The 23,633-nt window shown below is 41.0% G+C and overlaps 2 protein-coding genes across 5 annotated transcripts in view; one reads left to right on the top strand and one right to left on the bottom strand.

Annotated features, from left to right (window-relative positions):
• Positions 1 to 17,587, top strand: part of cerkl (ceramide kinase-like) — a 50,674-nt gene extending 33,087 nt beyond the window's left edge. Inside the window, exons 5-13 of one of the 2 annotated variants that reach the window (XM_061235272.1) lie at positions 1,966 to 2,108; positions 5,685 to 5,759; positions 10,786 to 10,963; positions 11,965 to 12,033; positions 12,430 to 12,467; positions 12,556 to 12,664; positions 14,197 to 14,293; positions 16,601 to 16,800; positions 17,262 to 17,586. In XM_061235272.1, the coding sequence (XP_061091256.1) occupies positions 1,966 to 2,108; positions 5,685 to 5,759; positions 10,786 to 10,963; positions 11,965 to 12,033; positions 12,430 to 12,467; positions 12,556 to 12,664; positions 14,197 to 14,293; positions 16,601 to 16,800; positions 17,262 to 17,343 (991 nt within the window). In that variant the 3' untranslated portion in view covers positions 17,344 to 17,586. Of the gene's footprint in view, positions 1 to 1,965; positions 2,109 to 5,684; positions 5,760 to 10,785; positions 10,964 to 11,964; positions 12,034 to 12,429; positions 12,468 to 12,555; positions 12,665 to 14,196; positions 14,294 to 16,600; positions 16,801 to 17,261 lie in introns of both variants that reach the window. The other variant, XM_061235273.1, reaches the window with a different exon arrangement.
• The window catches only part of LOC133124252 (integrin alpha-4-like), a 44,842-nt gene continuing 38,381 nt past the window's right edge, over positions 17,173 to 23,633 (bottom strand). The window contains exons 22-29 of one of the 3 annotated variants that reach the window (XM_061235268.1): positions 22,287 to 22,368; positions 21,170 to 21,277; positions 20,187 to 20,312; positions 19,950 to 20,075; positions 19,714 to 19,806; positions 19,223 to 19,339; positions 18,753 to 18,875; positions 17,173 to 18,433 (exon numbers count right to left, since the gene is read on the bottom strand). In XM_061235268.1, coding sequence (XP_061091252.1) covers positions 18,362 to 18,433; positions 18,753 to 18,875; positions 19,223 to 19,339; positions 19,714 to 19,806; positions 19,950 to 20,075; positions 20,187 to 20,312; positions 21,170 to 21,277; positions 22,287 to 22,368 — 847 coding nt within the window. In that variant the 3' untranslated portion in view covers positions 17,173 to 18,361. The remainder of the gene's footprint in view (positions 18,434 to 18,752; positions 18,876 to 19,222; positions 19,340 to 19,713; positions 19,807 to 19,949; positions 20,076 to 20,186; positions 20,313 to 21,169; positions 21,278 to 22,286; positions 22,369 to 23,633) is intronic. The other 2 variants (XM_061235270.1, XM_061235269.1) reach the window with 2 other exon arrangements.

The raw sequence follows: 23,633 nt of genomic DNA, 5'->3' as shown, positions 1-23,633 counted from the left end.
ATGGTTACTCTTACAGGCTACAAGCTCTTCTTTAAAAGACAGAAACATACTGTAACAATTAAAATAATATGCAGAATAGGAGTATAATGCTTGTTGCATAGTAAGGAAGGAAAACATTATTTTTACAGCTTATTTTTGAGTTGAGAAAACATATTCAACATATTCAGAAATTGCAGTAGGCATCCATAAGCCTTTTCAAAGTTTTCTGTATGCAATATCACATCTGTAATTTAACATTGTATATTGTAATATTTGCTGACTGAACTGTTCCAAGCTGAACAAAAACAATAGCTCAACACCATCTCAGCGCTGTAGATGTCACAGACAGTATATTGTCAGTCATAAAGTGTGAAAAGATGTTCAAATTCAAACGGATTCTTAATGACACATCACATTTCACACATTTCTCTTGATGTCTTCACGTTGTCAGTATGAACTACTTTAAAAACTATCAAGGATACTGGCAATTAATGTAACAACATGTTCACTGTAAAAAAAAAAAACGGCTTTTTAACATGCTATTCTGTGTGTCACCTATCTCACATATAATTTCATAGTTAATGTGAAATTCCATAGTAAGGATTCTGACTTGCCTACAGGACAGATGCTGACAAAAGGTAATGCTAATTGCACATTCCCTCAATAATGGATATGCAACGTAATTTTCCTTTCTAAATGTAACACTTCTTTTCTTAACATTTTTCATTCAAGTAACACTGTATAATGTCTATTTTCTTTACCGCACCTGAATGTGTATCACAATGGCAATGTTAAAGAGGTGCCACAACTGCTACTGTCACAATCTTTCCATTCGCACATTAATGTTAATTATCAGCACCTCAAATTAAGAGCTCTTATTTATACATGATTTTTACTGCCTTTCCACTTCCTTGTGATGGATGGGAAATAGAGTGCTCTGCTTGTTAGCAGAATGTATTGCCAGTGCCAGAACATTAGGCCCAGGGAGATGAAGCATTTTAGAGACCGTGGGCAGGTCTCATCTTGACCAAAGCCCAGCCTGGCTCATCTAGTATGTCTTTATACCCTGCAATGTAGTGGCATCATTGCAGTCACTACAGCAGCCCCCTGTCACATTCTGGAAATAAAATAAGAATTTATTATTGGACCTTGCCATCATTGTTCAAGATTGCTGCTTGTTCTGAAAAGGCAATATGGAAATACTTAATTGCCCATATGACAACCTACTATGGTAAATTCATAGTTGGCGATTATGAATGTGATTATTAATGTAATGATTGTTTGCTGAAACTGCCAGGAGACAGAAATTGCATTGTTATGCTACTGCGAATCTGGTGTGTGGATGCCCTCGTTAAATGCGTGTAGAATATAGATGAAGCGGGGGGGGATTGCACAATTGATTTGCCCCTTTTTCTATTTTGAAAATACAGAAAATACCATGTCTATTAAGTCCTAGAAACCGTGGAGCTGAAGTAATCTATTTGCGAATTTGTTCGGTCTTGTTGAAATTCATTTCTGAAATGAGACTGATCAGCTTTGTCCCACAGTGTTCATTTATCAGTAATGTGCTTAAACCAGATTAGTGTGATCAGCTTTACTGAAGCTTGATTGTCTTCCCTTCATGGAAAGAAGTGACATTTCCAATTGGAATTTCTGAAATGGATGTAAACTAATGTAACATACATGATATTTGCTGCTTTGTTGGTGTGGCTAGAGAGCAGGCAATTAACATATTTGTAGGCTATATGTGAGGTCTGTGTGTATGTATGTCAGCATGTATTTATCCCTGGTTGTGTGTGTGCTCATATGGGAATGGGTTTGTCCCTGTTTGTGTGTGTGTTTGTGTGTCGTGCATGTGTTGTCCATGCGTGTGTGCGTGCGTGTGTGTCTGTCAGCATGCATTTGTCCCTGGTCATGCGTGTGTGTGTGTGTGTGTGTGTGTTTGTACTGGCTGTGCCTGACATGCTGTCCTGCTCTCTCCTGCAGCGTGGTCGTTGTCGGGGGAGACGGCTCCGTCGCCGAGGTGGCCCACGGGCTGCTGCTCCGGGCCCAGATGGATGCTGGGAGAGACACAGACTCCATCTTCACGCCTGTCCGAGCAGCACTTCCTCTCGGGGTAATACCAGCAGGTGAGGAGAAAGGGTGCTGACTCACTCACTTCCGCAGCTGTCCCTAGTCCCTCCTCCAAACGGGCCGAGTTTGGACCGCGTCTGTGAGCGCGCATTCCTCTGGTTTTATATAGGTGAGCTAATTTTAGCATTTAGGAAAATAAAAGTATTTGCATTCAAACCAGGTCACATTCTGGCGCTCCTCTCTTGAAAAACAAACACAGACAAAGTATATGATTATCAAATTGATTTAATTGCAGGCTGCTGGGATTAAATTGTAAGGTTACACAAGTTAATTGCATCTTAAGTGCATCTGAAATTGAGACACACTTCAGTCTCCTTGTAAAACCGTGCGCGTTCATTAGGTTAACGTTCGCATAAACACCGTGGTTACAGAAAGCTTTTTGAAACAAATGTTGAGGAAAAAAAGGCAAAGCCTTTGTGTAGTGTGAGGGGGGCAGGGGGTTTGCGGGAATAGGAGCCATCCTGTTTTTTTTCCTCTCTTCTCTTTTTTTTGGGGCCAACACTTTGACCTTCACTTGTCATTTCAGGTGCAGTGAAATTGAGTGCTGTTGTTAGGAGAGATGGAAGCCCTCCAACTCCGCACTCCTTGTAAATTGGACGCGCTGAGGTCACTGTTTCTCTTCATTAGCGTCTGTGTTCCCCGGGGATTATTTGTAAACAGTTTCCCATCACAAAAGCAGGAAAGATGGCGCCTCCCCCTCCAAATAGATGCTTAATACCACGATTGGGACGACCGGCTGAGATAGCTGCTCCAATTCCCGCCTCTCTGCTTTTGTTGAGGCAAATATTTAAGGTGGACAGGTTTTTTGAGAAATCTAGTTTCATTTTTCAGAGGCATTATAAAATAAATAATGTAAAAGAAAAAGAATGAAAAAAATACACATTACTGAATTGATGTCAATAACATCTCAGATTATGATCTCATATTTAAAAGCCTCAGTTAAGTGACATTTGAACACAATGAAATGTTATGTAATGAAGTTAATGTTTTTTTTATTAAATTGATTTGTTTCCTTAAGCCCTTGTCTAATTGAACCCAAATACTATTACCACTTACTCAATAAAATGGGGCTCAGTAGGATTAGACTTTAAAAGAAGAGATTTAACATTAAATGTATAACACAGCAAACATACCCAATCAGTGCTGGAGCTTAATGTAGAGGATAATTAAAAACTTGCCAGCCTGCTATATGCAGTGTGGTATATATGGCATATAAATTGAGCTTCCAATTAATTTGCCAGGTCTGAAGCATTTCACAGGGACTGTTAATTTCTTTGATATTTCAGGCAAAGAACCAAAATGTTGGTGCAATTTTTATGAGACTTTCAGATATGCTTGACTAGCAAGTCATTTCATCACATTCATCTGCCTGGGTGTGGGAGACATTAACAGCCTTATGAATATTCATGCTGTCTGCTTAATTAAGTTAATTGTTCCACAGAAGTGCCTGCACTTCCAAGGACGCTCCCCCCCACCCCCCCACCCCCCCCCCCCCATAGCCACACATTTCTGCATGCTCACTCTCACCATCCTTCACGCGGTACATGGGCGAGCGGCACGTTGGTCCTCTCCCTAGAGCACCTGGCATGTCTGGGGGGAGGGGCTCCGTTTTGGGCAGGAAAACAAATAAAAATGATTGTGAGTTTCATATGCTGGGTGGAAATGCGCGCAATACCAATGAAACATTTAATGTGACAAGCTGATAATAAGATTGAGGATTATTTCCCATGTAGGGACTGAAAGCTTGAATGGTATCTGTAGCTCATCTGTTGGATAAATTAATAAGATCATTAATTTAGCATTTTCTGGTTTAAATGTGTTTATTATATTATACATCATTGTCGCTGATCCCTTTTTCCTGGATTTTTGAAAAAGGACAGTTCGGATTATACCGATTTTCGCACTGATTTTGTATTTTCTTATTGATGTTTCTCCACTTTTGAAATGTTTTTGGAATATATTATGGATTTTGTTCTTCGTTGTTGGTAAATGAGGGTATGCAGCTTTAAGAGGATCTTAACCAATCTGTGGATTGGTCCGTGTGTGTATGTGAGGCCACTGGGAATGGTGAGCGAGTGAGTGGATTTTTTTTTTCTTCGCTGTGGGTGCGAAGAGAGCATGGTTGTGGAGAAAAGATTGTAGTACAAGGGAGCTCATGTAATTGTCTTTGGGGCAATAAAGGAAGCAAATGCCTCAGGACTCCTTATTTGCAGCAGAAACCAGATAAGTCATTAAGTTGGGTGTTACTCCAAGGTTGCTGACAGGTGAACGGTGCAGCTACAGCTAACTAGCTATAATTAGCAGGTTTGGCCCAGGACTCGAAAAGGAATAATGGTTCAGTTCCCCTGTGTCTTCCAACTACGGTTCGGGGACAAACACAGGAAAGTATAACACAGTGAAATGAATACCTATTTCAACCTGATGCACGTCGTCTGTGAAGTTCTAAATGGTCCCCCCATGCTAGTTTTGTCACTGCACATAAAATAAGGAACCGTTGTCGCTAAAACAGTGGTATCGTAAAATTATATATACAAATATAAGCCAAAGAATTTGAACAAAGTGATTCTAGAACCAAGCTTTTCACTTTCGGTGTTCATCGGCCAGGTGCATTTACAACTGGAAAAGGTCATATATTCATGCAAAAAAATGAAGCTACACATTCCATCATCTTATAAGAAATAAAAACATCTATTGAACCCTACAATACAACTAAACTTTTGTAATTATTTGGTATTATACAGAACACTCAACCAATAACTAGGCTTCCCACAACTTCAGTGCAGACTTTGCATTGGCTTAGATTTCCCATTGATTGCCCTTATAAATAAATGAAAGTTTTTGTTTCAATATATGCAATTCATAGAGTAAACCATTGCCGAAAATTAAGCACCAGAGCTGTCATTTGACATTTTGAGGTGCTGAAGAGCAACTGTACACAAAGAGTTTGGGCTGCATGCATCTGGGGAATAAGAGTAGGAGAGGAGTATGTTCATCACCCCCTCATCAACTAATTTAAAGGCATTTGTGCTGGTGACCCGTTAATGTGAGCAAACAGAACAGGGAGATAACCACATGAAAGGAAATGGCTGCTCAGCCAGCAAGGGCAGCCTGCGCTCTTCTGTTTGTCTCCATCAGTAATCAGTACAAACACAGACACCTGTTCTTTCCTTGCCGCTGCCAGGAAGGTAAATTAGTTTAATTGGTGTCTGACAGTATTAAGGTAAATTGATGCCTTTTAAAACAAGGTCCATGATTTTTACTCATTAACTCTCCTTTACTTATTATGTACCTTTTAAAGATGTGTTTTTCAAGAAACCAAGTTACGGTACATACAAAAATGGGAAGTAAAAAGAAAAGGTGCACTGTTATATTTAGATGTTGATAAATATGATGAAATTTGCATCATACCTCATCATGTTCACAACTTGCCACCTCTCTCTCTCTCTCTCTCTCTCTCTCTCTCTCTCTCTCTCTCTCTCTCTCTCTCTCTCTCTCTCTCTCTCTCTCTCTCTCTCTCTCTCTCTCTCTCTCTCTCTCTCTCTCTCTCTCTCTCTCTCTCTCTCTCTCTGTAGGCTCCACTGATATTGTTGCCTGCTCTGTTCATGGAATAAGACATCCTGTCACAGCTGCAATGCATATCATAATGGGTAAATCCAATCGTCCTTGTTGTGTGTTGTGTAGGTGTGTGCGTGCGTGTGTGTGTGTATGTCTGTGGAATGTGACACTGTATACCAGTTAGCTATGTACAATTTGGTTGAGACTAGCAACCTGGACTTCAGCCTGGTTTACGTTCCATGTTTGTCTTTCTGTCATGTCAAGTGTCTTTTCATATTTCTTCTCTATATATTGTCTGTCCATCTGTTTTCTTGTCTTGTTATGTTTTCCATACAGTCTTGGCTGTAACATCTATGTCCCAAAGTGCTCTGTGTTGTCACACATCATATTGCTATTGCTTTTCTACTATTGATATTTGGAAGGGAACCAATTGAATAAAAAAAAGAAAATGCTAGGACTGGGACTATGCTGACGTTATTTGATAATATACTGTTGGAAATCTTACTGTCTTTTGTCTTTCCCATAGTAACACTAATTATAAATTTGGCTTGTATACTTGTGAATGGATGCACCCGCACTCACACACCAAAATACACAAATACACATATACACACATGCGCTCTTTCTCTCTCTCACTCTCACATACACACACATACCACCACACACAAACTCGCTCTCTCAAATGCACATGTATCCTATAAATAAATCCTGTATTGCTGCCGTAATAAGAAAATGCAGTCTATTAAGTTTGTAACATGGAATGCTTGTGGCATGGGTTCACAGGCTAAAAGGATTATAGTCTTGAATCATCTCATTAAACTACAGGCTGATACATACAGTATATGTTTACTAACAGAAATATCTGTCAGATACTGATCATCAGACACTCAAATCATCCCATTTTAATGCAACTTTAGCTTGTAAGTATTTAACTAACCAATTAAACTGCAGTAAAATAAATGATTCCACTGGTGTTCTCATACTTATTGCAGCAATTAATGATTAAACTTGGAAGATGATGCCGACACCTTGAGAAATAAATAAAACCTTTAGAGCATTTTCCAGCAATTTCTATTTCTCTGATCATGTCACTAATGAAGCCAATATTGATTATTTTTTAACCACCTCAAATTAACCAAAGAACAAGATGATACTATAGATGAACAGTTCTCTTTAGATTAACTTTAGTTATTTAGCTGATGCTTTTATCGAAACCAGCCTCTGTCCCTCATCAGTACAGATATCAAAATAATCACTAAAGCTCTAACCACCTGAATTGAAAAAGTCACTAGCTTAATCATCCATCCTGACCAAACCAGTTTCATAAAAGGAAGACAGACATTGGAAAAATGTTGAAATTATAATTGTATTCTTTGATCAAGTTAATTGGAATTTCCTATTCACAGCACAATTCACAGCAAATATTTCTTGTTTATACTGCATTACGATATTATACAATTTTTTGGATGGCGACTGTCGACGGAATAATACCAACAAATTTCATACAGGGGGACCTGGCAAGGATGCCCACTCTCACCCTCCTTATTCTCCATTTTCATAGAACCATTAGCAAATTGCTAATTGGCAAAACGTAAACACCAAATATACAATTCCAAATTAGCAAACACCAAATGTATTGTGTCGTATTTGCAAGACCCATTCTCTTCATTAAATCGAAAAAGTGGAACATGAATTTTCCTCTTTCCTTTACCCCATGTTGTGTTCATATTTATGTCATACAAAAAACTGTGACATAATAAAACTGCAAAACGGTGATGCCAGATTAAAACGACTCTCATCTAGTGAGAACGGCAGTTTAGATTCTTATCAGCCTCTTATTTGCAATGTAGGGCAATAAAACAGCAGGCTCCCCCATGCCACGCTTATGGTTTACAACCCTGACCTTATCACAGACTCAGACAATAAAAGGCATATTTTAACAATCATAGATACCATCTCTACATCAAATCATGTTCCAATATAAGAACAAAAATATACAATTCAGAAGTTGCATAAATACATTGGTTTTTTTTTTTCTTAGCTTTTATCCCACGTCCGGCCGACATATTTTTGGTCTGGTAGAAATACAAGTTTGTTTAGCAAATTATTCGATACAGACATATCTAAGTTCATATACAAGTCTAAGTTTATTTCGTAATTCGTTCAGCCATTTTCGAGAACTGTTTTTGCTATACCCAAGCAAATGCTGTCTTGAGCTACTTGTTATTGTTGTGTAAAACATGGGACTCTACTTGTTCAGGGTTTCCTACCCTTTCCATCAAGGCACAATGTGTCATATTCAGGCGACGGACAGTTTAGGAATATTGCTGCATTCCCATTGCAGAATGAATATACAGACGTGTGTAATCACAGGATTTGGACTAGCTATAGATAACCCTGTAATTGTACTGGTTAACGGGGCTAACGAGGCTCTAGGTAACCTCATTTTGTAATTTGTAATTTGTAAATCACTGCAGGTATAAGAGAGCTTTCAGTATATAGTCTTGATTCTAGAGATTGTTGATTCTCTTGAATAGTGCCAATGAAAGTCAAGGAAGCAATTATGAGGCTGAGAAATTATAAAAAACTGAGACAAAAGACAAACAATAAGATTACTAAAATAAACTGGGCTACAAAGTCACACATCACCCAACACTAAATGTTTAAAAGGGGATTACCAACAACACATGTTCTCAATGTTTCAAAGACACTCCAGACTATTAGGCGACCCTTCATCTGTCAACTATTGCCAAGGAAACCCTACTTCTCAACTGGAAATGAAGAAGCTCACAAATTCATATGAATTGCATCTAAACAATACTGTAAACCTACATTCCGACTAGCCTGTTGTCACCCATTGACACATGCATTGGAGACCCAGGGGGTTCGTGCGCCATTAAAGAGAGAGAGAATAGCAATGCATGACATCATTAGAAAGACTTTTTTAAATTGCTAATCTAAAACAGGCCTCTTGCAGCATCATTCATACCAGGCTGTGAACCGATGTTTGAAATTTTATAATTTGCCTATATTAGTGTAAATGATTTGTATTTATGCTTGAGGCTGCCGAGTTGTCATTCCCGGCTCGTGTGAAGCATATTTTGCTCGGCGATGGGTTGAAGGTCGTGTTAGGTGCAGTCTGGTGCTTAATTAGGTCCCTGGATGGGCTTGAGTTCCGGGTCTGTCGTGAATGCTGGATGTGGGAAACGCTGCTACGCAGAGGGGCGTAGTCCCAGGGGAGCAGCAGTACTCAGATGTGAGGAGACCGGCCCTGGCTCACACTCTTCTGTCCTTCCCTGAAAAGCTGAGACGGAGCTTTCTTCCAGTTTTCCCTTGACATCAAGCCGGTTCTCGTGCCCAGCTTTTTTCATCATTCTTTCATTAATTTATTTCTTTTCTTACACAGCTGTGTAAACTCAGCCTGGCTTGAGTACAGTATGACTAACAAGTGCTTCTGTAGGGGACCGTATGTAGCAAGACCTTGCAAAAAGCATTTGACATAATGTGTGACGAGGCAATTAATCGGAGGAGTTAAGGGTTATGTCAAATTTACCACTGCTATACCTACCCTGCTCAAAAGCTGCCACAAACTACTCTATTGGGATGGTTGATGTTCCATTAACTGTGAATAAGAGCTTCTGTTTGGTTGAGTATAGGTGAGTGACGTTCTGTTAACAGTGAGTATTTGAGGGTGCTGTTCTATTGACAGTGAGTATAGGCAGGTGATGTTCCCTAAAATATGAGTAAAGATTATGTTCTATTCACAGTGTATGAGACCTGTGGTTCTGTTTATGTTCCTTGTTTGAATATGTCCCTGGGATTACACGTTTAGTTGGTTCATATATAAGATTTAAGATTTTATGCATTAGAAAAAATACTCTCCAGCCAAAATGTAAATTGGTCTCTATCGTGTGTCTTTTTATCAGACATAAATAACTGCTCTTTAGGAAGCATTTCAGTACTCACAATACTATCTCACTGTCTTAATCTTACATCACGCCACACATCAGTGGATGATTCCTTTGTCTTCAAACGTAGTCTTATCACTCGCACGTGAAAGAATGTAAATGTAAAAAATGGCATTGCATAAGACATCTACCAGGAGCAGGGTGGAGAGTTTATCCAGCAGGGGCCAATCTAGGCCGTATTCGATTCTAATTAAGCAAACTTTACGCATGTGAAAAAAGCCAACTGGCGGGATTTTCAGGCCTTCGTGAATAATGCATGAGGAGCCATATATGGGGTGGCACAAAAGGAGGTCAGGAATTTGGGCGAACACGGGGGACTGCACTTCCCTCAGCACAACGACCAGCCAATAGATCCACCAGGCCCCTGGGTGTGCTTTGGGGGCCTGGGCTAGTGAGCGTGTTCGAGCCATTTAAAGAGGCCGTCTGCGTGCCCACTGCAGCAGCTTGGCGCTCGTTGCTTATGTCCCAACCAGGTGACTCAATTTTTCTCTGAACGACTGTGACAGGTTTTCATCTAGGCTATAGCAGGCAGAGCTTCCGCTGTCATCTCAGGTAACCATGGCTACTGTGCAAATAGATGTTCACTGTGTGAACTTGTGGATGGTGTGTTTATGCAGTGAGGTATGATTGTGTAGTGGGAGGGGGTTGGGGGGGGGGGGGGGGTGGGTGGCACTGTTAATTGGTGGCTGGGGAGAAGCTGGCATTGTTGGGGAGATGAATAATGTTAATGTTTCCCTACCCCCCTCCACCCACCCCCATATAAACTACAAATTATGGACAGATGGATACATGAATGGAAAAAGATATAGATTCGGGTACAAATACAGAAGGGATGGATTGATGTGGCAGTGAGTTTACTTATACAGGAGGAATGATAGGTGTCGGTGTGGTGTTTGTTGTACAGAAACAGCAGGGATGATAGATTGATTGACGGATAGGTGTCGGTGTAGTGTCGGTTGTACAGAAACAGCAGGTATGACAGATTTTCTGCCGGGTAGGTGTTGAGTGTACAGATACAGGAACGATGGAAGTTCTAGGTGTGACTTGGAGTTTACACAAACAGGAGGATGGATAGATTGTTGAGACTAATACATGTTGGTGTGGTGTTGGGTCTGCAGATATAGGAGGCTTGTCTCTGTTCTTGCTTCAGGGAACCACCAAGCCGTGGACGTCTGCAGCTTCAGCTCGCAAGGTCATCTGCTGCGTTTCGGGTTCTCTGCCATGTTCGGTTTCGGCGGACGGACACTGGCGCTGGCCGAGAGGCACCGCTGGATGCCACCCACCCAGCGGCGGGAGTTTGCCCTGGTCAGAACTCTGGCCAAGCTGAAGTAAGGCTGACCAAGTTTCAACCCACCAACTCCCTCAGCACTGACCAGCACTGGCCTCTCCCACCACCACACCTCTTATCCTTCCACAGTGACTGCCGCCATTTCAGCTTTCTTTCTTCTGTCTGCCTCAGGCCTGACACCAGAACAAAGTTGGGTTTAAAGGGTTCCGTGTTTATGCCGCATAGTATGGAGTCTACCAGCTCAATTTTCATCTTGGTATCAATTTCCACTGTCTTTATTAGCAAGTCAGTCGGCCAGGTACATTTGTATTGCCAAAATATACAAGCAAAGTGTGTAAAACTATTTACAGTGAAAATATACACTCTGTGAGAACTTTCTTACGTATTTATTAGACCTATTTTTTAGACTTATTACGTCTTCTGGTGCTGGAGACTATCCACTTAGAGGTTTGATGCGTTGTGTGTTCAGAGATGCTCTTCTGCATACCACTGTTGTAATGTGTGGTTATTTGTGTTACTGTCACCTTCCTGTCAGCTTTGTCCAGTCCCTTCTCCTCTGACCTCTCTCATTAACAACGCATTTCTACCCGCAGAACTGCTGCTCACTGGATGCTTTTTGATTTTAAGCACCATTCTTTGCAAACTCTAGACACTGTTGTGCATGAAAATCCCAGGAGATCAGCAGTTTCAGAGATACTACAACCACCCTATCTGGCACCAACAATCATTCCATGGTCAAGGTCACTTAGATCACATTTCTTCCCCATTCTGACATTTGGTCTGAAAAACAGCTGAACCTCTTGACCATGCGTTTATGCATTTAGTTGCTGCCACATGATTGGCTGATTAAATGTTTGCATTACCCAGCTGGTGTACAGGTATACCTACAGTAATAAAGTGCACAGTGAGTGTATATGATAAGATACTCAATTTGAGATAAACAAGACATAAAGTAATGTTCAAAAGTGAAAGTTCAGGGGAAAGATCTGCAGTGAACATGAATGCGATTTAACGCTTTCACATAATGTGTTCCTTCTGCAGGCCTGAAGATTGCGAGGTGTCCTTTCTGCCCCTGAAACAGGCACAGGGAACAATACAGGAGCCAAAATGGTGAGACCGTAAGCTCTCTTGGCTGCCACCATTTCCCTGACTCTTCTCGGCACAAAAACGCCCTTTAGTTCAACAGCGTTGTAAGCAAACCCTCCCTGCCGACATAGCCCTTGGATTGAAACCAAAAGAGCTGAAATGTGGAAGGTCGGCCAATGATACAAGTTCCTAAATGACTCTCGCTTCAGGGACTCATTAATCTTAATCATTTCGTAGCCATTACAGGTATTTTGTTTCTGTATTAAGATTTGTCTGAGAAATTCAGTCACTAATACATTGTCATACTATTCATACCTTGGCAAGCAGTTAAATGGTAGATTTTTCTATGGTGCCAATGAAACTAAAAAGACTATAATTGGTCTGCATGGAAATTAAACTGAAACCAGGCCTCTCTTGCAGTAGAGAGCCGGTGAGGGACATTGGAAGGAGAGCCTCGGGTGAGTATGGAACCCCTTTATTACTGCAGACTGCAGTTTCCGCTGGCCTTTTCTCACTGTCGCCCCCTCTCTGTGCGGTCTGGTCTAGAGGAAGACGAAGCATGGCAGACTGTCCAGGGCCTCTTCCTCAACATAAGTATCATGGCGATACCCTGCATCTGCTCCATGGCTCCTCGAGGACTGGCTCCCACCACCAGGTCAGCCATTTTAGAATTGGGGTTTGAGGTCCTAGTCGCAACCAGGGGCACACAGATCTGTGTGTGGACTATACAAGAGATCTGTATGTGTATATAATACAACAGGTGTGTGTGTGTATGATACGTATGACAGGTATGTGTGTGGATAGCAGTACAGATCTGTATGTATGTGGATAGCAGTACAGTTCTGTATGTGTGTGGATGGAAGTACAGGTCTGTATGTGTGTGGATAGCAGTACAGTTCTGTATGTGTGTCGATAGCAGTACAGGTTTGTATGTGTGTGGATAGCAGTACAGGTCTGTATGTGTGTCGATAGCAGTACAGGTTTGTATGTGTGTGGTTAGCAGTGCAGGTCTGTATGTGTGTGGATGGCAGTACAGGTCTGTATGTGTGTGGATAGCAGGACAAGTCTGCACAGTATGTGTGTGGATGGAAGTACAGCAGGTGTGTGCGTGTGTGGCTAAGCCCCAATACCGGGTTAGTGTGCCTAGGCTCTCTGGGTCAGTTTAGACTTCCCCGATTGGGAAATCCCTGTCTGGAATCAGTGGCAGGATCAGACTGCCCAGGTCAAGGCTTCTAACTGGACTAATCAGCGGATAATTACTCTGATTAAACCGAGTGGTCGTTGGGATTAGAGAGCCGAGCATCTGTCCTCTAGTGTGTCACGCAGTTCTACAAAAGCACACAGATGAGCTGCTGACCACTTCCCACTACCGCGCATAGCGATGGGCTGCCATCGAGTGGGAGAGCTGCAGCCAAGTGGAGACCCCATGAGGGCGTGAGCCACACACATGAAAAGCATGCTACGCAGTCAGCCTCTGCATATTCCTTTAGAGCAGTGGTCCTCACTCCTGGTCCTGGAAAGCTGCAGGGTGTGCTGGTGTTTGTTGCTATACAGCATTTAATTTATCAGTTAAAGCAGTTAATTACGCAGTTAACTCACCTCACCTGGTTTCTTGGGTCTGAATTGGTTGCTGATATTAAGGAGAAAACAAAAACCAGCACACCCTGCGGCTCTCCAGGACCATGAGTGTGGACCACTGCTTTAGATGGTCACAGTGCGCTAGAGCTGAAGTTAGCAGGCATAGAACCAGAGGTAGGATACACACACACACACACACACATACACACATGCCACATGCACACACGCACACAGACACATGCACACACAAACACCCAGCTGAGATACATGGGCAGCATACCATGGGACCATGGAGACAAACTCGAGTACCATGAGAAAGTCCATATGAGGATGAGAACAGACTCATAGATGGGCTACAAACCACACAGGCCATTTAACTCCTTAGCATAGTCTATTACATTGTCATATAGGTTCCCACGTCTCATGTGATGAATATCTGTAAACACTGTAATTAGGTAATTGTCAGCTGCAGATGCAATAGGCTTGTATTGAAATGACTAAACACGACTAAACGCTCAGTTTACTTTACTCGACAGTAATGGTATTCCATTGGTCATGTCAGTATGAGACTCTTTTAACGCTGCCCTGTGATTTGTTCCTCCACTTCAGGCTGGACAACGGCAGCATGGCCCTAATTGCAGTGGGAAACGCATCCAAGTCAGAGTTCATCAAGCACCTGAAGAGATACAGCAGTGTAAATAACCAGGTGAGGCTGCGGGTACCAGGCTACCCCCTTCAGCGGGTAGGTAACTCCACAGCAGGCTTGGGTCAAATGCGTAACGGTTTTAGATTCAAATACTTCTTTACATTTTACAAGCTTGTCTGGTCTATTGGAAATACTTTCCGGAAGTCCTCTACAAATGACGGCAGTCTCGACAACCTTTTCAGATTGCACACTGTCAAGACTAATTATTCACCCGTTTCCAGATCCCAGTAAAACGATCCTCGGACTAATACAGATTAGCCTCATTCCGAGCTGGCCAGCCTCCTTATTCCTAAGTGCACCATTCAGTCCAGTCCAAAACCTGGAGTGTAGGAGGTGGCAGGCTGTGGCTGAGATGAGCGCAGTGTACCAGCGTGTGTATTTTAAACCAGAGTGGGCTGCATTTAGATTGTTGTCTCAGAAGATAACAGTGGGAGATTACCTCAGCCCAAACACAGCCAGTCGGGTTTCCTTGAATGATTCAGAATTCAACCCAACTTCCACTCAGAGGCAGGAAGTACTACAGCATGTTTTGTGTTGATAGCTGTTCAGTAATAATATTTTAGGATGACAATCAGAATAGAAACAATAGAAAAAAGTTTATAAGTCAAACATCCAGGGAATCCACATTTCAAAGTCAAACCTAAAATGAACAAATACTAATATACATACCACTGCAAATGTGTTTCACTGTTCATACATAGTATGCAAGTATGTGGCTATTGTCTTTTTCATTTAAATGCAGTTACCTTTGGTATGTAAATGCTAACAAGCGAACATATGGTAGCGTGGTCAATGAATGGTATTATTACTTGGCTAATAGGCTAAGCCTTGACCTGACTGTAAGTCAGGGGGTCAGTAGGTTCCTATGCTGGGCTGGTTCACTCAAAGGGCCAGTTCCAAAATTTACCTGTAAATTTCCACAGCCCTCAGGAAGTCTGTTTTTGTGCTCTGATGTCCCCAAGCGGCCAACCACACGCCCGAAGAAGGAATGGGCAAATTAATGTTTGAATTCATCAATTGGGAGACTGCTACCTTACTTTTACCAGTGAATGGGGTGCCTAAACTATGTGTCACCATTTTCTTCTCGACATGTATGAATATACATTATGGTTAAAAATGTCACAGTATATGTGTAACCTGCACATACATTAAAATGGCCCGGTTCTGAGTACTGGCAGTGTTATGATCATTTCCATTGTTTGTGAGTACCGTACTCAAGGTAATTACTAAAAGTCAACCTACCCTGTATAAAGGTTAAATTTAATAATAATAAATAAACCTTGGCACCCTTTTTTATAGATATTTTATTTTCTCCGGAGGCTGTTCTGACATTGCTCATGGAGGTTTCGGGGATCGTTCCCACAGTGGACCACTGTATGTTCTGTTCACAGTGTTACACTAGACGCAACCATTGGTTTTACCTTCAGCTCAGGGATATTTCAGGACTAAGATGATCAACCACATCCTGGTAACAGCCCATAATACTGGGGGCATGTCTTTTCTGAGGACTGGAAGGCTTAAGGGGTAGTAATTCTAGAACACCGAATAAGTTACCTTTGGGACAAGTGAGGCATCACCATACAAAATACTGGATTGCTGTTCATCAGTGCCCCCTTGTGGTTACCAATATTATACATTTAAACAGACAGATGCATTTAAACCAGACATGACACCTCATACCCCTGATGTTTTTGGGCTGTTTCAATTTCAGAGGTACAGGGACACTGGTTAAGATCACTGTTATAATGGTTTCCATCAAGTCCATCAGGCAATTTTGGCTGAGATCCAAAGCAAGACAGTGACCCAAAGCATATAGTACCTCAACATCCACACAGAAATGGTTCAGTGACAAAATTGTATATACTGTTCTGCATGTCAAGCGCCGGACCTCAATTGAAAACCTGTGGGCTGAACTGAAGAGGGTAGTTGACCGGACCATACCAAATAATGTGAAGGATCTTACAAGGATCTGCACAGAGGAATGGTCAGACATCCCTCCAAATGTGTTTCTTAAACACATCAAGCATTACAGGAAAAGACTCCATGCTGTTATTCTCACCAGAGGTGGATGCACCAGGGGTGCCAATAATTACAAAACCTTCATTTTGGTGAAATCATTTTTTATTAAATGAATGTTTGATTTTGGTTGGGTCCATTGAAACATGAATAAAGTACAGTATTTTGGCATTTTTTGTGTATTGCCAGTCAGGGGTGCCAATAATTCTGGAGCCGACTGTAGATGACATAAAATGACTGATGACAGATTGTGCACGATATTGAGAGCCTATCTTTATTTTTCTTCCATAGTTCAGCTTCAGATTTGTGGAAACACACTCCGTCCAGGCAGTGAAGTTGAGGCCTCGCTTTCAGGGCAGCTGGGCTGATGAACCGTCGGAGGAGAATGCAGAGTTTGACTCAAAACACAGGCCCATAATCTCCTCTGAGGGAACTTACCCATGGAACATTGACGGTGACTTGCTGGAGGTGCCCTCTGAACTCCTCATCAGGTACGGACCGACAGTAGAATTGTGGGTAATGCCAGTGGAGTATAACCAAACCCCGGTGACATGCCATTGGTCTACTGCAGTGGTCCTCACTCCTGGTCCTGGAGAGGTTCAGGGTGTGCTGGTTTTTGTTTTCACCTTAATATCAGCAACAAATTCAGACCCAAGAAACCAGGTGAGGTGAGTTAACTGCTTTAATTGATCAATTAAGTGCTGAGTAACAACAAAAGCCAGCACACACAGCGGCTCTCCAGGAACAGGAGTGAGGTCTACTGCACGGCCATAGTCTACTGCATTTTCACATCTTTTTTTATCCATACTCTGAAGTCATTAAGTGGTTTTGGAGACCTAGTACTTTTACGCATTATGATCTGTCGTATTCAAACAGTTGTCCAGTGAGTGTCAATCTTACAGACATCTTCCTGCCTGCGTGCTTGGCTGTAATGAGGCGTCTTGTTCTGCAGGGTGCACCCTGAACTTATCACGCTTTTCGGGGTGAACGTGGAGGAAACCGAAGAGTCCCTGATCAAGTGCAGCTGCATTTAAGCCGCTGTCTCCACACCAACTTACCAAAGGCTTTTCTAGGCATAAAGGGCTTCACATGACCACTGCTGTGCACTACTCTAAGTTCACTACACAGTGAATATCGGGATGTCAAAGTAGACAACACACTGTCTTTAGACACAACATTATTTAACTATTATTTAAATGCAAAGGCAAAATACCCATCAAACATTCCAGTGCATACAAACTCAAAGCTAAACTGAATGTAATCTGTAAAATATTGCATTGTTTTTACAAACCTTTAGCTTTTGCACAAATCACTTTTTTATAGTATAAAATATTATTAGAAATAAAGCTATTATATAAAAAACAAAAGCAGACTGTTTTTTTGTCCAGAAACAAAAAAAAGGTTTTATTAAAATACATTTACAAATACATGTCTGGGTTCATACCTAAACAGCAAAACGTCATCTGGAGACTTTTACATCTCATTGTACACTTTGTGAACATGATAAAAAAAAATATATATTATATTAGCTATTAAGCCCTTACTGTCATTTAAAATAAAGTGAATTTTGTCTGTCCTGCAGATAATGCATTTAATATAGAAACATAACTTAATGCAATCAGACTTTTCTACTGCCACTTTGAGCATAAATACTGTAGCTTGATGAATTTTCAAGCTTTGTACTTAGGAATAGGAAATAGGAAATTGGGAAGCAGCAAATTCCCACTACCTTCTCCATTGATTGTCATTTTGTAGAGGTCGTACTGCATGACGGCACAGCTAATTCTTGCATTCTTTTTTTTAATGGACACATTTTGTGTTTTGATCTAACTGGCCAAAAGGTTGGTACAGCGGAAATGTGTCTAGGCAAAGAAGCTAAAGTACAGTGGAAACCTTTCTTCTCTTAACTTCTACAATGTTACTTCCTTCTATATTGAAGACATCCATAGGGTTTTGGATTTTTAGGACATTTTAATTGTGCAGCAGACCTCTTCTTCCCTTATTTTTTTATTTTAAAAAAACAAAACTTGATTGTGCATTTTTTCTCAAAATTCAATCCTTGTCCTCATTTATATTGAGCAAGCTGTCTTGCTCCAATTTTTTCCACCTGTTAAAGAAACCAGCCTGTGACAGAGGGAAACATTACACGCAGTTAGTATTGTGTGGCAGTGAATTATAATAGACAATCAGTTATAAAATGTATGGAAACAGCCACAGATAAATTAATTAATTAATTAATTAATTATCTTAACCCACTCATCCTGAACAGGGTCGCAGGGGGGCTGGAGCCTATCCCAGCATACATTAGGCAAAAGGCAGGAATACACCCTGGACAGGTCACCAGTCCATCGCAGGGCACACACACCATTCACTCACACCTATGGGCAATTTAGACTCTCCAATCAACTTCATGTCTTTGGACTGTGGGAGGAAACTGGCGTACCTGGAGGAAACCCACACAAACACGAGGAGAACATGCAAACTCCACACAGAGAGGCCCCGGCCGACGGGGATTTGAACCCAGGACCTCCTTGCTGTCAGGCGGCGGTGCTACCCACTGCGCCATCTGTGCCACCAGCCCCAGATAAATGAGAAATAAAATGAAATTGTTGCTGACCTAAATCCTTAACTGTAACTGCACCAAATATTTATAAAACTAAACCCAGGAAATCCAAAATCAGGGAAAAGTTAATGGATTTTTTATGAATAATGTATAGGGCTCTATTTACAGGATAGTTTATTTACAAATATAGGTTAATCCGTGATAACTGAACATTTTTCTCCACGCCATAGCTTAGCTAGTTTTGGGCCAAGCATGGAAAGAGTATTCTTGAAACAAATGGCACAGTTGATGAAACTATTATCTCTGATCAAACAGATTTCAGGGAGACCGTTAGTGGTGTGGAAACCCACCTTATTGAGGCAGACTATAATAAAGGCCTGTGTTCCACACCCGATGAACAGACTCACTGCCAGGATGATGACTCTGTCACGAAACGACATCTGACCACTATGGCCCATCAGCAAAATCTGCAACATTGGGGGAAATTATTTAATTGAATTATAGAATTGACTCTTCCATGACAAAGAAAACAAGCTAATACAGTTTAACGGCAAGAGGATTGTTCAGATTTTATGAAAACACTATAAACACTACAGACAACACGATAAAACTGTAGTACGCTAGAGCTCCTGAATTGATGGTGGATGCTCTAGCGGTGGACCCATAATCTACTACTACATAACTCAATAAATAATAATAACAATAATAATGATAATAATAATAATGACAATGGAAATGATAATGATAAAAATAATAGTATTACTAACAGATGTACAATAGGCAGTGAAAGGATATTGTTGTCACAAGCATACAGTAGGAACCCTGGCCCGTCATCACTTACACTGGCAGCCATCCCTTCCTGTAAGTCCAGGACATAAATATCCTTCACTGGTGACGCAATAGCTGAGCTCTCCACTGCAGCGACGATCTTCCCCTAAAAGGAAACGGATAAAGATCCGAACATCAAGTTTTAACGTCAAACTGGCCGATTAATTGTGCTTAAGGGCTCTACCCCAATTATGTGGGTCCCGCGTATTAGAGGTTGTATTGTACTGCTGAATAAGTGCAGGCTCTTACAGGGTAGATCTGTAGTACTGCAGGGTTCAGCTGTACCGCCACAAGCACAGAGGCATCTTTCCCAACATCCATGTCTCCTAACACGCACGTGATGTACAAGCACGTCAGGTCCTCCTTTGTGCAGTACTGAGGGAAGAGAGGACATTCATTCAGACGTACTCATTAGGAACGAGCACGCTGCAAAAGCTACAGTCACAGCCAGCTCGCGAAAGGAGAAGGTGTGAAGGCAATGCTCACCATATGCCGTTGCCTTTGTTCAAAAGGGGGGGATATCAGGTATTCAAAGAGGAATGGTTTTGGCATGCGATAATAATCGTCAGTCACATTGGTGGAATTTTTAATGTCACAGCTCCCGAGAGACGTCTGGAATAGACACAAAATTTGAATAGTCACAGAAACCACTTCAAATATGGATAAAGAAGTATCTTTTTGAAATGTTTCTAACCGTTTTTTGGAGACATTGTTTTTTTTGTTTTTTTGCAACACATGGTCATAATTCACAGAAGACAGTAAACAAAACTTGGAAAAAAATAGCATGGCTATAGGGGAGTTAAAAAGAAAAATTTACAAAAACAAATGGTTGCCAGACAACTCAAATTGTACACAGTCCTACTTAAAATAAAGAATAAATAAACTTGTGCAATGCACAACAGGTTTTGATACTACACATAACCAATAGAACTTCAAGAATAGACAAATACATATTTAGATATAAATAGTTCATTAGATTTGAAATGAAACCATGAATATGAGCTTAAAGTGCAGACTGTTACCTTTAGGTAACCTTGAGGGCATTTATATCCATATCAAGTAATCCTTGAAGGAACTGCCTCCCTTTCATACATAGTCCCAGTCCCCCCATTTTAGGGGACCTTTGTATAAAACGGGATGTAATTCCTACACCAAACACACAATATGGATGTTAAATTAAAGGTGACGGTTTGCACTTTAACGTTAACATTTTCATTTCAACTCCAATATGCAGGAGTATAGAGCCAAAATAACATAAATTGTACCAAATACTTACCGACTCCATTGTAAATGCACTGGTATTGGATGGATTATATCTTATAACATTATTATAACAGCCTTGACAAAGGTTCAATACAGCAGTCATAAATTACAAAATATTTGGGTTGTATCACAGATTTGGATCACAATTTTCACTACTGTTTAAACAGCATTGTGTTTACAAGTGTAACCAACCATCTTATTCCTACCTTGACATCCAAAATGTTGAGTAATATGTTTGGGTATGGTACCATGTGTCTGGGTATATCTATTTCAACTTTGGCTCCCAGAGCTTTGCTTGGCCCAACATTAATAATCTGCAAACACAGAAACGCACAGCAAATCTGTCATACAGCAATACAGGAATAACTACACATCATGGCAATTCTAGCTGACAGTGATGACAACCAAAAAGGTGCACAGTAATACAACAGAACAATCCATAATGATTATTTTTTAAATAGTATTATATACTTTTTTTACAGGCCACAAAATGGCCTGTAATGGCCTCAAATGGGGGAGAAGTAATTAGGCAGTTAAGTGGCTCATTTAAACCCTGCGATTAGGCAGTTCGTGCTCTCCTCCACGTCACAGTCCAGTAATGGCATAGCCCAGGCCTGAATTTGGGACTATATGGCTTTGCACGTGAGGAGAAATTTACTGCAATTCACAAATGGCAAAACCTGTGAGCCATTTAGCATATCCATTATCCTGCACCTATTCAGCATTTGACCTGACTGAAGGTAAAGTGCTTTGACTGTGTATGATGCTGAAACCTGACCCGCGTTCATCACAGACATGATTAAAGTGGCAATCTATCAATTGTTTTCATGAACAAATACCATATTTGAGACATGACCATTGAAATGACCATTGAGCGTTGCTTAATTTCATTTCTATATATAAACATTTTTACACACCCTGTACGGAAATGTGTGCACGGAAACCTATGGAAGAAATGAGTGTTGCTAGCATGGAGATACGTACTAAGCGTGACACATACTTTCCGCAGTGACGCAGGAGAGTTTGAGCAGCATAAACACAGGAGGGGTTCCAGCACAGTTGACTTTATTTGCAGTAACTTTCCCACAATGGATGAAAGTACAAGCGGTAAAGTGACTAAAAAAAACTAAACCACCCCGACAATCAGAGGAAGGAAGACGTGTGAGAAGGCTGTATGATGCAGGGAACTAGATTATGGGGACATGTATAACAGACCTGTTCTGACCGCCAGTCACCTGGGGTGGCCGCTAAACCCACCAACACTGAGAAATTACAGATTGATACTTTTTTGCTGGGCCCTTCATTAGGCTTGGTTAGAGTTACCTTGAAGGTGAAATTGAACTTCTCTGTGAAGTCAACACTGCTCTTCTCATGTCCAAATATGAATGTGGATGGGCTGACAAATCTGCAGGAAAAGAAGAGAGGAGTTGCAGAGAAAGACTTGCAAGCCAGTATGGGGATTTTATGAGAAGGAACCCAAAACCACATCTGCACAGCATAACAGCCGAGCATGGTTTCTGTGGTTCCACTTTACTCATCTTGCACACAGTACTCCAGGCATGATATGAATGTTTGTAGATTTTACTTTTACCACTTCATCATAGGCTGAGGTATTCAAAAGCAATTCCTAGCAACAAATCATTCAAAACCAAGAAAAAAGCTATGTAACTGCAGGCGCACCATATAAATGTGTTTTCCATTATTTTATTTAAGGGTGTTTATTGACACCTAAGTACCAATGCCTCTTTTACTTCAGGTATGTATTAAGAATTACATTAACTTAACTTAATTTAACTACAATAAACCTTCTCCATTCAAATATCTAAGCATTGTTGGAGTACAAATTAAAGAATATTAATAATAATATAATAACAATGTCAGGTCATCTGGTCAGTCATCAGACTGACTAATTTCTCAGAGCAGCAATAATTTCTGAGAAAAGGCAGGGAATGCTAGGGATTGTACAGCCAGTGTACCTCAAGGAGAGTGTTTGTGCAGGCCAACAGAGAGAGGAAACTAGGACACTGTAGTATTAACCATTCTTAATTCTTGTGATAATTGACATTAGGCTTTTAATGACTCTGATCAGGGATCTGCAGTCAGCTTCTCAATTTCTCCTACATCACAGTGTTCCTGTCACTACATGGGGGCATTGGCTTTCTGCTTGGTCCACAAGGCCCACCGATTTTACTTCCAGCAACAAATGAGTTTTCCCAGAGGTCTCTTATCCAAGTAGGAAGACCAACTGTGCTCGGCCTCAGCCATCAGGCAGAAAAGGGCTGCAGGGTGGCATGGCTGGTGACCAGATATCTGTGATTATGTCAATACGTTTTAGTCATGCAGTGATCCATAAAAACATGGGACCATCTGTCTGTGGACACTGCTGCACAGCAGGAACACTGTTTTGTTGAAAATATTGTTGTACATAGTCATAGTTACATCCGGTTTTTGTCTTTGGGTTTCTATATGCTATCAAAATGCAGTAATAAGGCCAATGTTTTTCCCTCCCTAAAACCAAGAGTAAACACTGTTTTTAGAGAGAAAGGGTGAGTTTTAGAGAACATCAGAAATATGGTATGTTATTGGTTAAAAATATATTATATTGCTTTTAGCAGTAATCTTTATCTCAACCATTTGTGTTTGGATTAGAGAATTTGCATTCTGATTCAA

The sequence above is a fragment of the Conger conger genome, chromosome 3, assembly GCF_963514075.1.
Source record: "Conger conger chromosome 3, fConCon1.1, whole genome shotgun sequence".
In the NCBI taxonomy this organism is placed as follows: domain Eukaryota; kingdom Metazoa; phylum Chordata; class Actinopteri; order Anguilliformes; family Congridae; genus Conger; species Conger conger.
The sequence above is the reverse complement of the archived record's forward strand: the minus strand, read 5'-3'. Positions and strand labels throughout refer to the sequence as shown.